This window comes from Artemia sp. Qi Xiang Cuo, chromosome 17, assembly GCF_049724085.1.
Source record: "Artemia sp. Qi Xiang Cuo chromosome 17, ASM4972408v1, whole genome shotgun sequence".
NCBI classification, from domain to species: domain Eukaryota; kingdom Metazoa; phylum Arthropoda; class Branchiopoda; order Anostraca; family Artemiidae; genus Artemia; species Artemia sp. Qi Xiang Cuo.
Window position 1 is genome coordinate 25,350,206 of NC_142810.1, and position 14,765 is coordinate 25,364,970.

At 33.3% G+C, this 14,765-nt stretch overlaps 1 protein-coding gene across 2 annotated transcripts in view; it reads right to left on the bottom strand.

The window, feature by feature from the left end:
* LOC148942039 (uncharacterized) overlaps positions 1-11,449 on the bottom strand; it is a 532,991-nt gene extending 521,542 nt beyond the window's left edge. Inside the window, exons 1-3 of one of the 2 annotated variants that reach the window (XM_089103686.1) lie at positions 11,093-11,439; positions 5,572-5,704; positions 3,162-3,279 (exon numbers count right to left, since the gene is read on the bottom strand). In XM_089103686.1, coding sequence (XP_088959812.1) covers positions 3,162-3,279; positions 5,572-5,704; positions 11,093-11,168 — 327 coding nt within the window. In that variant the 5' untranslated portion in view covers positions 11,169-11,439. Of the gene's footprint in view, positions 1-3,161; positions 3,280-5,571; positions 5,705-11,092 lie in introns of both variants that reach the window. The other variant, XM_089103685.1, reaches the window with a different exon arrangement.
* Positions 11,450-14,765: the final 3,316 nt, after the last annotated feature.

Sequence of the window (14,765 nt, forward strand, 5' to 3'; positions counted from 1 at the left end):
ATTTCTCACTTGCATTTATTCAAGTGTCGTGAATTATAATGAGTGTCGTATCTTTTTGGAAGTGGTTTCTTTTTCTTTTCTTTTTTTCTTTTTGTAGTGTTCCACTATAATCTATTTTTGTAGATGTAGATGTGTATTTATTTTACACATATTTTTGTTAGAGTCATATGCCTTTTTAGTATTTTTTCCAGGGTGGTTGTATCAAACTTAACCTGAAGCCGTGAGATGAAGAAGAAGTTCACATTATCTGCAGTTGGAAGACAAGCGATAAGGAGAATGAATATATATATAAGCCTGCCGTGTGCCGGGGCCCAGGCTCGAAACCGGCTACATAGTTTTTTTGTTTTTTTTTTGTTTAACTTGCATATTGACATTTCAGACCCTAAAAAGATCTAAATAGGTCAAAATTTTAAGGAATAATTCGGATTTTTCCCAAGGTCGTTGTATCAAACCTATGGTGACGCTATGACATCAAGGAAAGGCTCACATTATCTGCGGTTAGAAAACAACCAACAATGAGAATCTATATATACAAGCCTGCTGTGTAGCCGTACCAAGGCCCGGCAGCAAAGCCGCCAGGCTTCTGTTACTATATCTTTAAACGAGCAATAATCATTTATTTATATGTTTATGTATTTTTTCTCAAAAACTGCTTCATATTTTTGGAAGGAATTGGCATCCTGAAATTTTTTGGCATAAAATAATACGATCTATACAGTTCACGAGTTTGAGAAAATTCATTTAAGAGCTTTAATTTCAGGAAAAAAAGATCCATATGAGTGACGTCATATTTACAGGCACATTTCAAGAATATAAATTACATCATCCCCACGACGAGTAATCACATTGTTTTTAGTACCTATGATCCACGCAACATAACAGATGGAACACAGCTCAATTAAAATACCAATTGTAATGGATAGACTCATTCTATTCATTCTATTTATGGACTTATTCTATTTAGACTCAGTCTATTTACAAAAGACATTCCAAACAGTTTAGTAATGCCTAGAGGGTAAATGAATTACCTAGACCATCATATATGACAAAACCAATCCAAGCAACTATGGTAAAAGGTATTAAAAAAATATTTGAAATAAAGATAAGCAAAATTGAACATCAAAGAAATATATGGTTAGAATACTTGCAATAAAGACAATTAAAACGAGTGGAGATTGAAAGAGAAAAACAAAAATATCCAGTTAGAAGATAAGCAACAGTATGAATTAAAACGAGTCAAAAATAAAAGTAAAGAACTAAGAAATATGTAGCTACAGGACATGCAAAAACAAGGAGCGAAACGAATTAAAAATAAAACTGAAGGAAGAGATACATGGTTAAAATGTATGCCACAGCGTAAACAAAGAAATGTGTAGTTAGAAGATAAGCGGCAGCGAGAATTACAAGCAACAGCGAGAATTAGAATGTGTCAAGTTTACAGTTGTAATTTCGAAAAAGAAACTCATATGAATGATTTTTTCTTTATGAGCAAATTTCAAGAGAATAAATTACATCATTTTGCCCTTTAAGAGTGATCTTATCGTTTTAATATCTGTGATGCCGTCAAAATACCAAGTGTAATGAGCCTATTTATAAAAGGTGTTTTAAGCAGTTTCATAATGCCTAGAGAACAAATGAACAACCAAGACCATTCAGAGCATCTAAGGAAAAGGGTATTGAAAAAATGTCTGAAGTCATGATGAGCAAATAAACGTTCAAATGGGGATAAGTCCATTTATTAGACAGTGAAAATAGACACAAAGTCTGGATATTTCCACTACTTATAGAGTGGTTCTCAACAGCATATATACTAAGGCATTAGAATTAAAACTAACATATTTATAGCCTACAGGACAAAATAATTATTTCTTTTTTGTATAAACGAAAGTATTTCGTTATTGGAACTGGACCAAAACATGGCCTTTCAATGACTATAGCACACGAAAAGATCTTTTACTTCAGTTGTGGGACAGACAGTTACTGGAATGGACTTTTGAGCAAAATAATCTATAGTCCCAGACAAAAGATAGACAAATCAGCTTCCACCAAGACCATCAAGCCCCTAACCATGATTAATTTTCTTGGATTTTGTAGGTGATAACCTAATCATGACATATTAATATGCTCCTAGCTATGAAAATATACTGGGATGATAATGTGCAGATCACGGTTATCTCCAAAAGAATGACTAGAGAACAGATTCTTTCCTATGAGACGATTTATCCACCTTAATAATAAACAGACCCAAAGGGTGAACAGACAAGCTATTCAAGATATGTTCATTGAGTAAAAAGTTGAACACACGGTTCTCACCTACATAGGTTGAAATAGAGGCATTATTTATTGACAAGAGCTCGACCTTATTTAAGGGCAGATACAGTATAAGGCATAACCCTAAGAAGCAGGTAAAGCTACAAAAATTTGGTGCATTGCTTGTATGTCTTGGTACATTTACAAATTTGAAAACTATCAAGGAAAGAAAGAAGAAGTAGTCAGACAGAAACAATTTGGATTGGGAGGGAGAGTACTTGTCAAACTAATCTGTCTGGTTAGCTGAATGCTGTAGCTGTCATTGTGAAGCCTGCACAAGCAAAAGGAAGGGATATTGTCTAAATAGTTACTTCTGAGCGTGTAGTTCTCTGTGCCGACATGGGGAAAAACTACTTTCCTGAGTATCATCCTATTTGAATAAAAGTAGTTTTTGGCAAAGGTGTACTGAGTAGCTAACAGACTGACGGGATCTTCGGATCCCAATTCAATGCGGAATGAATGGCAAGTGCTAGGTGTTTGGAAAAATCACCGAAAATTAGTGTCAATAAGCATTCAACAGAAAAAATTATATTTGCCAGCTAGAAGTACATGCTGTTCTGAAATGGCTAACTTCTGTTGTCTTGAAAGTTAATTTTAAGATTCTGTTCAATTAAAATTAATGTCCCCCATAACGCAGGCATTTAAAATGCATAATGAATCAAATTAAAATTATAATGATTTCCATTTCCATATTCACAATAAATATTTTTTTAATTCTCTTATTGAAGTGTATTAATCCAACTGTATAATAATTGAAATTTCCTCTTCTTCCTTTCAAGTTTTAGGTTAATTTTGTTGTAAAATAGCAATTTGTAATTTGGCTCGTTCTAGTGAAAATCATATACATTTACCTCTAATGCATTAATCTCCTTTAAGTACTCAGGTGTGGTTTCAGTAAAAACCAATCCTTTGCACTCCTCAAAGGTTTTGACAACAAAGTCTAGCTTCTGAAGGACATTCTGCAATTCCCTGAAAGATAGCATTCATGATACCAAAGCCGAAAAAATACCACTAAAAGTTAAAAAAAAAAAAATTACATGACCCAAAAGATATGATAAGGCATAAGTTTGATCCAAGGCCACATGAAGAAACAATGTAGAATTTGTGTCTCTTGTCAAATTACAAATCATTAATGGAATAGGCATTGCCAGAAATCATCATTAAAATATGGAGGGTAAACAAATAGGCCTACTATCAAACTTTTATTGATCTTTTAAAGAAAGTAGTTGAGTCATGTGGATGAAACTTTCTTAAACCAGCTTAAATATCAAGTCAAAAAACCTCTGAAAGTTTCACTCACTTAGCTCAATTATATCACATTTAATATAAATAGTACTTTTGTCTGGAAAGCAAAGATTTACCTTTACTCAATTGCCAACTAAAGAACAAAAACATACCATTGGTGAGAAAAGTATAAAATGGATGGAATTAATACAAACTTTCAAAAAGATAACATGGTATATACAAATGGGGTAAACAACATAAAACATGATTTGTTAAAAAGGCTTCTCATAATCTTAATTATTGTTATTTTTGGGCCAACTTTATATTATCAAAGGAAATTTTATTTCAGAATAATTTTTTACTATAAACAAGGTAGAGTGATAAAGCAGATTACACATACATACAGAATACAGCAAGAATTACAATAGGAACTGAAAAAGAGAATCAGACGGAGTAAAAATGATAATAAAAGTCCCACACTATCCTATAATAATAAAGCATAGGCTATTTATGCAATTGTTGGATTTTTGAAATTTAAATTGACACCATTACTGAAAAGAAAAAAAACTCGATTTTATAATGAAAACAAGAATCTGATTGTCAGATATATGAACAAAACTCAATTCTAGAATCAGATTTTTCAAGCAAAATATAATTTTTGTAATTAGAATGTTAATTTGAAAAAGTGATTGTCAATGGATTGACCAGTCAAAAGGTCTATTAAAATAAAAATTATTGGCTGATTTCTGAATTTATATCTTAAACCAATTTGTTCTTATCAAAACTAGTTTTGAGAGTTTTAGCTCCCACAAGTACAAATGTTTTACATGTGCACTTGATTGTTATTACATTTGTTTGCACATGTTTGTTTTTACATTTATTGAATAATTAAATGAAGACTTTACTACTTTCATCTGTAGAATATTCAATTATTTTTTTTTTTATTTTAAGCATCAATCTAAAAACCATTTATATTCACTAGATTTCAACTCCAAGGAAATTTATACAGGAAAGCTGAGACAACTTAGAATTCCTATGGACAGTAAGTACAAGACTTAAAGATCAGAAGACCATACAGGATTGATCAGAAGACAATCTTAGAACAGAACAATTTTAGGTCCACGAACATGATTTTGCTTATATTTAAATTGAATTTATACAACAGATCAAACTTCCAAGGATGTTTGCCAGACTTAAAAAAAAAAAAAAAAAAGAGAAACAAAACAAAAAAGATGTACAGTACTATCAACTAAATTAGGATACTTACTATGAACTAGGATAATTACTATTAAAAATGACCAATTGATGTCTTTTTTATGTTCTTTCCAAATTCAATAATTCCTTCTGTGGCAAATATCATTTTGAGCCCTCAAAGGGGCAAATAACAGCATTTAGAAACCAAAGTTTATAAACGTGTTTTAAAACAGCTTTAGCCTGTAGTGAAAAAATTGTCATATGTAGCTTATTCAGAAATGGTAATTATTATTTTCATTAGTCAAAATAGTAAAATTTTATCTTGAAAACAGACTCGGAGGCATTTTTAAATAGAGTTCAAAACACCTCAAAAAGGCATCACAGAAAAAAATGCACTGTTGGAATTACTATTGTTGAAAACAGTAAATAGGAAACCTAGAGCCCCCACCTTGAACAAAAGGGAAAATCACATTGTTACAAGGGTAGCATTGATACATCCTCTTTTGTCCTTTTTGTCAATAGGGCACTGAAGAATCATAAGAGTTGTTTAAGACCTTGTTTAAACGCTAATTTTTATATCTAATTAGTTTTAACTAATTTTTTAACTGTTCAACAATGACTAAAAACAATAGAGAAGGTATTAGGTTACCTTTTGAGGTCCCATTAAGCCCTTAAAATGGAACTTTCACTAGAGGCAATTATTGAATTTGGTAAGAGAATAAAAGAAGCATCAAGTGATGTATCCACTTTCTCTCCAGGTGAATTATGTGAATATGTATATATTTACTGGCTTTCCTACCCTGTATATTTAACTTGATAATATAACAGACATAATTAACTTACTCTTGTGAATCCATGTTTATCTGACATGTATTTGAGTCATGCATCATTTCTGAATAATTTCTTATTTGAGTCTGAATGCCAATAACATGCTCCAAATTTGAAACAGTGTCATTTGCTAGTCTTTTTGAATTCTCTAAAAAAAAGAGAGGTATAATCCTAGAATTGGGGATATGGAGAAGGAATCTTGTTAAGAAAACAATTCTTACTTCATAATATGCAGTATAACTACAGTTAACACATTTTGAAGACACTTCCATAATACTTTACTACCAATCTCACCTAACTTGCAAATATTCAGCCCAAGTTATATATATTTCCATGTGTTTTTCTGTTTCTTCATTTCACCAGTGTTCAATTCAATTTATGCTGATGACAAAACTTGCAGCACAAGAGTGCTGAAAGGCATAATGCATGGGAGAAACATAATTTGGGCTATATATTTGCTCAAGGGGGGGGGGGGTTAAAGTACAATAGAAGCACCTTCAAAATGTATTATCAAGCCTACAACTTTTGGGGATATTAAGAAGTAAGAATAGTTTTCTTAACATGATTCCTTGCTAAATTTGGAGACCTTTCCATTACTGAGCTAGGAATTAGGTGAACATACCATTTAATGCATTTTTTATTGCTTTTTCTGAGTATAATAATTGCTTTACTTAGAAATTCAATTTTAAGCCCTCTCTGGACCCTTAAAGAAAATACCTTCTTCTACTATTTTTGGCTATAGAGGGGTAAAATATAGGTAAAACCTTACTATTTGATTGTCAATCTATTTTGTTAAACTTTTATAATCCACAGGTATTGATTAATCATGGGCAAATTAAATAAAAAATTTTTAAGTCATCTAATCTTGTCATGTTTACTTTATGCCTTCTCCTCACATTGAGTATCACAATGTTTTGAGTATCACATGGGTACCCAAAACGTTGAGAGACTATATCATTCTGAAAAAAAAGCTGCAAAAGGTCAGGGATAAATAGTTTGTGCCTGACACAGCACATGGCTAGATTTCTCTTCCTTGAAACATATAAGCCAGGAGAGCATATTCGTTATATTTTAATCCAAGCTATAAAGCTTTACCCCCTTGGGTCAGAACCCTCCCTTAACAGTGCCATGGAGGCTGCAAACACCCAAGGAATATTTCAGATGACAATTCAGACAAAAAGGACTTCCAGCTGGTTTCACTGTCCAAGGATGTTTAACTACATAATCAAAAATATGTCTCATTTTTCTCAATTTTTAAAATAGTCATTTAATTTGTTTTCATTAGAAGGAAAACAGTTTATATTTTTACATTACTTTTGCTTGCTTTTTCTCACCTTCCAAATAGTACCTATCCATTGCCTAAGCTCAATGCAGCATTCTGAGTAAATGTCATTTTTCACTATGGGTTGCCTGCCGGAGACTCTAGGTGGATGGGCAACCCCAAAAGTGTCCAAAATCCCTTTCTCACTTCAGCACCTAGTGTCCTGCTAGACAAGTACCCATGCTATTGACACCAGTCAGGCCCAAGCAAAGTAAGGTTGGGAAGGTATGCCTGCTGTCTCTAATCACTTTCCAAATAGTACCTATTCATTACCTAGGCTCAGTCTAGCATTATTAACAAATTTCATTTTTCACTATTTTCTCTATAGTGAACTAATCATATAAGGTCAGGGGATTATTATTATAGGTTCCACTTGCAAATTTTAGATGAATTATTAAAAACACTTGACTGATTGATTGGGCTTTAAAATTGGGTTGCTTTCCTGAAACTATAAGCAAGTAAACCCCTATTAGACTTTGGTTGCTTGTGAATTCAGGCAATTTTTTGGTCAACTAATATTTAATTCATTTTTTGTTAGTGCAACTAACAAAAATCTGGCCTGACACTCTAGGCAGGCATGCCTCTTCAAAAGCTGACAGAAGCATTTGTCAGATTTGATTCATAGCTACTCCTGCCATTTGCCCATGCTGTTTATTAAAACACTTGGAAAACTATAGGTATCCCTATTTGCCTCCTATTCTAGGGGACTTGTTGGTCATGTGTCAATCCTAAAAAAGTGGTAGTCCACTTGGGACTCTAAGCCGGCAAGCCTACTAAGCTTAGGTCACTTGCTTGCCTGTGAGTCAAAGCAAATTCAGTCCCCCCCCCTTTTTTTGCATACAGTCCAGTTGACATTGTCCATCATGAGTCAACCCAAAAATCTCAATCATTCCTAAAGTTCTATATTTATCTACCTTATTTCTGCCCTATGATTGATAGATGGATGATAGACAAGTGAAAATGACATAATTTTTATACATTCCTCAAAAAGGCATATGCCAGCTGTGTCTCTCACTCAGACTATCTGTCTTGGCTTTTTCTCCAATGAGCCATGGATTAATTGCAACTTGATTTTAATTCAAAATTCAATGGTAGAAATTGAACTTCTAAGCAAAGCAATTACATTATTCCAAAATAACATGAAAAAGACATCAAACAGTATGTCCAACTATATCATAGCTCAGTAATGTAAATTCCCTAAATTTACTGAGTCCTTTGCCATAGGCTAACTCCAACTCTAGGCTAATACAAAAAGATCAATCCTATGTGTTAAATGACATGAAAAAGCATATATTATGCTTTAACAAGGTCAAAATAGCAAATTCCATAGGAAACAGAAAGTTAGTGAATCCTTAAAACACACTAAAGGGCTGCCTAGATTAGAGCAGTGGTGTAATTTTGTTACAATCCTGGGGGGGGGGGGAGTAAAATCGGAGCCAATTTTCCCAAATCAAGCAAAAATCACAGTGAAAAATGAACCACAAAGCACCAAAATGGCAATGATATAGGCTTACAAAAAAACTGACCCATTTATCTGGATGCTTGAATTATGCATACTTATCTTAGTTGTGATAAGACATTTGAAGAAACCAAATTGCAGTTGGGGGGGGGGGGGGCAAACTGGCGTCTGAGGGTTGGAAACTGGGGTATGGAAGGGTCAGTTGCCCCCCACCCCTGCTCTGTAGTAAATTAAACCACTGAACTGTATGAATGACATACAGCCCACTAACACTCACAACCCAACTCATAAAGTATTTTTCAAAGGTACTTATAAAGAGCTTAGGTCTAAGTCTTGGAGCAGTCCAGTACATAAGGAAACATGTTAGGAAAAGAATTCATAATTCATAATATACAGACTAACATAAGTTAACATATTTTGCAGGGAGAGAACCTTATCTTCACTTCTTTCACTGCTATACAATTATTTTTAACAAAATTCTGAAAAATAAACATGAATTTGACTACATTTTCTCTTTTCAGATAATCTAAATTTGCAGTTAAACACCATCAATGCCACCAACCAAAAAATATTATTCAGCAAATACTGATAATTTAGGTTAAGCTAGTTAGATGGCACTTGGGTGTTTGTTTATAAAGGATTTTTAGAACTTAAGAGAATAGACATATATATTTAAAAATGTGAGAGAAAAACTGGAAATAAAATAAATAAAAGGAAAGAAGTGAAGATAAAGGTTATCCAACTGCAAAAATCTGTTAACTAGGATTATTCTGCATATTATGAAGTAAGGATTGTTTTATTAACATGTTTCCTTATGTGCTAGACTGCTCTAGACTTACACCAGAGCTTAAAACAGTCTAAGGAATATAAGTAAATTTCTAGTGGGCCACATAATTTATCTAAGATTAATGTGAAAACATCATTTGATTCCTTTTTTTATGTTCTTTCACAATTCAAGAATTGCTTCTGTCATCAGTTCAGGATATATTCCAATTCAGAGTAGCCTACATGTTGGCACATTAGGGGGGCAATGTGGGTAAATTTGCAATGGCCTATATAATTTAGCTAGGATAAAAGTGAAAACATCATTTGATGCTTTTTTTTATACTCTTTCATTATTCACATAAAAAAATCTTTGGAGCCACTTTAAGAGCTCAAGATGCAATTAGCCCAGGATACCACCAGATGGCTAATTTGACAGTGTATGCATATACAAGTCTTTAAATTAGCCAACCAGCCAACCATTATTTTAAGCCTAGGAGTCCAGCTGGACAAAAGGAAACATATTAAGAAAACAATTCTTACTCCATAATATGTAGAATAATCCTAGTTAACACATTTTGCAGGCGGAGAGCCTTTATCTTCACTTCTTTCCTTGTTTTTCTAAGAAATTCATGAATTCATTAGGCTAGAGCCTATATATTCACAGAATATATACCCAATCCCCTAATGTGTAAATATATACCTAGAATTGCATTCCTCAATCTAAATAGAACATCCATTTGCATCACAAATGTACTTTACTCACATATTAGTCATGTGGTGGATGTCCAATTAGCCCCACAAGTGATTCTTGAATTATGAAAAAAGGCATCAAATGACATTATCAATTTCAACTTAGGTAAATTATGTGGCCCACTAGAAATTGACCAGAATATAATGGTGGTCTAAGCCTATATTTATTTATTAACATAGGCTATATCATTAAAATCTGGTCAATTTCAAAACATTTACCCAAACATCAACTCCTGAAAATATATTTTGGTAAATTTTTACCAAATCATATCATATTATTGAGTAACAACTAAAGTGAATATACCATTTGATGCCTTTTTTATGCTGATTACAAATATAATAATCATTTCTATCAGAAATGAGTTTTAGCCCCCCTCCCCTAACCCCCACCCCCAAATGTGCAAATATATATCCTGAATTGACCTATATAGGGGGGGGTGGGCTAAAATTCATTTCCGATAGGGTAAGACACCCAGTAGTCGGACACTTTAATCACTTTGAAAACTTTTTGACATTTAAACTACTCTAATTTCTGTATTATACCACCTAGAAACTTAATTTTTGTATCAAAAATTTCTGAAAAATTTCTGAACAAGTAGGTTACTAATTCAAATGGTTTCACTTGTACAGCACCTCCTATTTTTGAATCTACTAACAAGTGACAATTCTGCCTAAACTCTGACATACAAACTGGTCAGTGTAAATTAGTCATTAAAATAGCATAAAAGATTCTGTCTAAGAATAGGCAGGTGGCTAACTACTGGGTGTCTTACCCTAGAAGTGATTACTATATTTGTAATCAGTATAAAAAAGGCAAACTTCTACCAAATCATATTATTGAGTTAGGAATAAAGTGAATACAACATTTGATGCCTTTTTTATGCTTATTACAAATATAATAATCAATTATATCAGAAACGAATTTCAGCCCCCCCCCCACCCTATATATGCCAATTCAGGGTTAGGTTGAAGAAATATATACCCTGAATTGGCATATACCGGGGGGGGGGGCTGAAATTCATTTCCGATAGAAATGATTGCTATATTTGTAATCAGCATAAAAAAAAGGCATCAAGTGGTATATTCACTTTATGCGTAAGTCAATAACATGATTTGGTAAAAATTTACCTATATTTTATGATAACTTGGTTATCTAAGTTCTTAATATCCTAACAATTTTAAAGAAAATTTACAAAAAGCTATTAGCCTAGCCTTCACTAGGCTACAAAAAAACTTCTTACTGATTGAAAATACAGCTTTTCTACTCAATGAACTCTCTTTTTCCAAAAGAATCTTAAGTTTTGCAATCAAGCTCATTCCTTTCCAAGACACTTTTAGCAGCAACTAGGATTATCAGTCTTAGTGGTTGTCCTGGGACATGTTTGGTCTATTTTAAATTTGTATTTCTTTCTTCTTTTGGCTCGATTTAGTGCTGCCAACTTATAATTTCCAAAAAACTGGAAATAAATGCCAAAAATAGTGATTTTTCCTCAAAAAGATTGCAAGTCAAAAAATTTGCGCGCGCATGGCTGCCGTTGTATGCACATCACCTCTGAGGTATAAAAGAGTACATATCAAACGAAAAATTTACATGTTGGTAACCCTATTCAGATTTTTGGGCTGAGCAGTGTTGCCCGAAGGTAAAACTTACGTCAGACCCATTGAAAAGCATGCTAGAGCATTTGAAAACACAACCAAAATAAAGCAAGACAGCGTTTGCCCCAATAAGCAAGAAATAACGTAAATAAGCCAAAAATCACGCCCGATTCCTTGAAAAAAAAACATGACAATATTTTGCCCCAGATCCAACGTTACTTTTACTTTGCATGCTTACCGTTGGACAGACTCTTTGATAAATAAACCAGACTAAGTTTTGCGCCTATTACTACACTTTTACCTTGCTTACTTACCCTATAAACGCTCTACTCTGCTTTTAAAGAAAAAGGGGAAAGGGGTTTTGATTCCTCCGCAATACCTCACTCTTTATAATGAAGTTATTTAGAAGTTTCCAGAAGGCGTATTACTCTAATTAAACGGTGCTTGTGTCTTAAAAGTCATTCTTAAGGAATTGGAACAAAAAGTCAAATTTTAGCGTAAATTGCAAACTATTGAGGAAGGGGTAATCCTCCTCTTGTACGTAAAAATTTCTGTTCGTTTTAAAATTTGATAATGCTCTTTAATTTCAGGTGAAAAAATTTTTTTTTTTTTTTTTTTTAATTTAAATTATTGAAAGAAACATGCAGCTATAAACAAGTACTTAAATGATAAAATCAAACATATATTTTCAAATAGTATTCTGACATGCTAAAATAATAGTCCAATTAAATGTTTTTTTCTACAAACAACTAGCGAATCATAAATCTTCCAAAAAAGTTATTAACTATTAAATTTTAAAGTAATATAACGCAGCTACAAACACCTTTTTTATATTATGGACCCAACTGCAAACTACAGTTTTTTTAAGGAATCCAAAAACAAGATAAGCTAACCCGAGAAGTCGCAAATTTTCAAAAATCACGTACTCCAGGTGGCACAAGTCAGGTGTCGTAAAAGGGTATCATTCGCTAGGGAACGGGCCAAGCGATCTAGGAATTATTCCACACAGAGTAAAGGTTTAAAATAGAGGTATCTTCAAAAGGAGACATACTAAAACAAAAATAGACATTTTTTGATTGGAACTTTTACCCCTATTTTCATGGTTTGGTTTGTATTTTCGCTACTTCATCCCAAGTCCTTTCTCTTTCAATGGTCTCATGTAGCCTTAGGAGTGTAGAGATAAGTAAAGTAGTAATCGACGAAAACTAATTCAAAAACCGATAAAAGATAGGCGGATAACAAGGAAATATGATTCATCGATGCTTGATGCATATTATAAGGTAAGAATTTTATATTTTTTGCTTATTTCCGTTGTATAGCCAAGGGCTTTTTGAATTGTGCCGTATTGTGCCGTATATTTTTTGCTTATTTCCGTTGTATAGCCAAGGGCTTTTTGAAACCATTAGAATGAGGATATGAACGAATTGTCAAAAATCCAAACCAAATCATGGGAGTAAGCAAAATCTTAGCAATATAAAAATTTCTCTCTTTTGTTCTAGCATGTCTGCTTCCAAAGGGGCCCAATTCTGTACCTTTACCCCATGCATGGAAGAACAGTATAAAGTGTGAAAGAGGTTTTAACACACTTGGCACTCTGAGGATAAAAACTTGGATTCATTAAGTGGGCAACCACTCGAGCTAACTTTGTTTAAATTTAGAGTTAATAATTTCTGGTCGACAATTAGTTCACAATACCAAATAACACCTACTTGAAAAAAAATTAGGGCAGAGTCTAGCGCTATATTCCGGAATCAGGGAAGGGAAAGTTATACTGCATGCGAATCTGAACATCCAGTAGATAGAAACCTTCTGAATACAATGAAGTAAGATTTTGCTTTTATTATAGTGTTCAGTTCGGATAATAAATCTTCCAACAAATTGCCAAATTTAGTGATACCAACCACTGGCGAAAATAGAAGAAAAAACCATCAGAATAAACACAAAAAAAAAAATTCGAATTTGTCTCCAATTTATACAAAAAACCAAATAGTAGACGCATGTCCTAGTAGACGCATAGGACATAAACTAATTTGAAGAAAAGTAGAAATATACAGTCTGTTTCCCCATTCAATTCTCTTTCAAAATACGTGGTACACAATTTCCAAGTTGTTAAACAATTTCTAAACAGTGTTACAACTCCCCTCCCTAATAATACCATTTATGGCTAAAGTCTATATACGAAAGTTTAGTGATTTTTTGGTAAAGCATTCCTTTTTTGTGCTTTTTTCTCACCAACTGTTGGCTCATACTACCCAGTAATGCCAATAAAAGAAAAACTTTTTCACAGGCATGTCATGTAGTATATATGGCCTCATTAGTCCTAAACCTAGCCTATTGCCGTAAATCACACAGAAAATTATTGAAGGCATTAGCTTATGCTGTGGTTTTTAGAAACTTTTCCTTTGGCTAAAGGCTTTGATACAATAATTCCTGTGATCGCAGCAGAATTTGAAGCCATACCAGAGCTTTTTCCCCATTTACGAAATAGAAATTACAAGTTTTTGAAACTGTGAAAATCAGGATTTAGAAACAATATGAGGCTCAAAAACACTTTACTTTCTGCCCTAAAAGAACTGTAGATCGATTTTTGAAGGTTTCTTTTCGATGCCATGAAAAATTTTAAGATCATCAAAGGTCGGTGGCATTTGGAGAGGGACAGCATGTAAGCACATATTTCTGGAAAGCCACTAATCTGTATCTTTATCCTCTATATGTCAATGCCTGAAATCTCTGGCATAGGAGCACATTTATCATTTATATAGTTGCCATAAATGATTTTACAGGTCTTATTACCTTTCACAGCAAAGTTAGGATATCTTCAACCACGTAATAAAATCCTCACTAGCCTGCTGTATGTTAGGATAGCTATGCTTAATATTTCAAAAGTAATAAGAAAAGTCTGAGAAAAGAAAAACAGTAAAAACTTCTAATCGATTGCACAATAAAGATTCAGTTGATGCTGAACAGGCCATTTGAAAGTTTTAACTGAAAAATGTCCCTGTGCCGTGTCTGAATGACTAATGACACTGTTTATCTCGACTCGATACAAGTGTGTTATACATCATGAAATTATATGTGCGATTGTGACAGTATGGAGTCACGTAGGGCAAAATGATATATGTCAATTTCCTTCGTCCGGTCTGGTTTGTGATGGAGTAATAAAATTATTATGAAAGGAAAAGATATTCTGATACTGCTGGGTGGAATACGGAGCTTACAGATTCGTTGGATTCAACCACAGTTCATATAATTATCCAGTATGATCATTCCCTATCTCACACATTATAAAAACCCGGACCGGGGTGCGAGTGCTCCAGA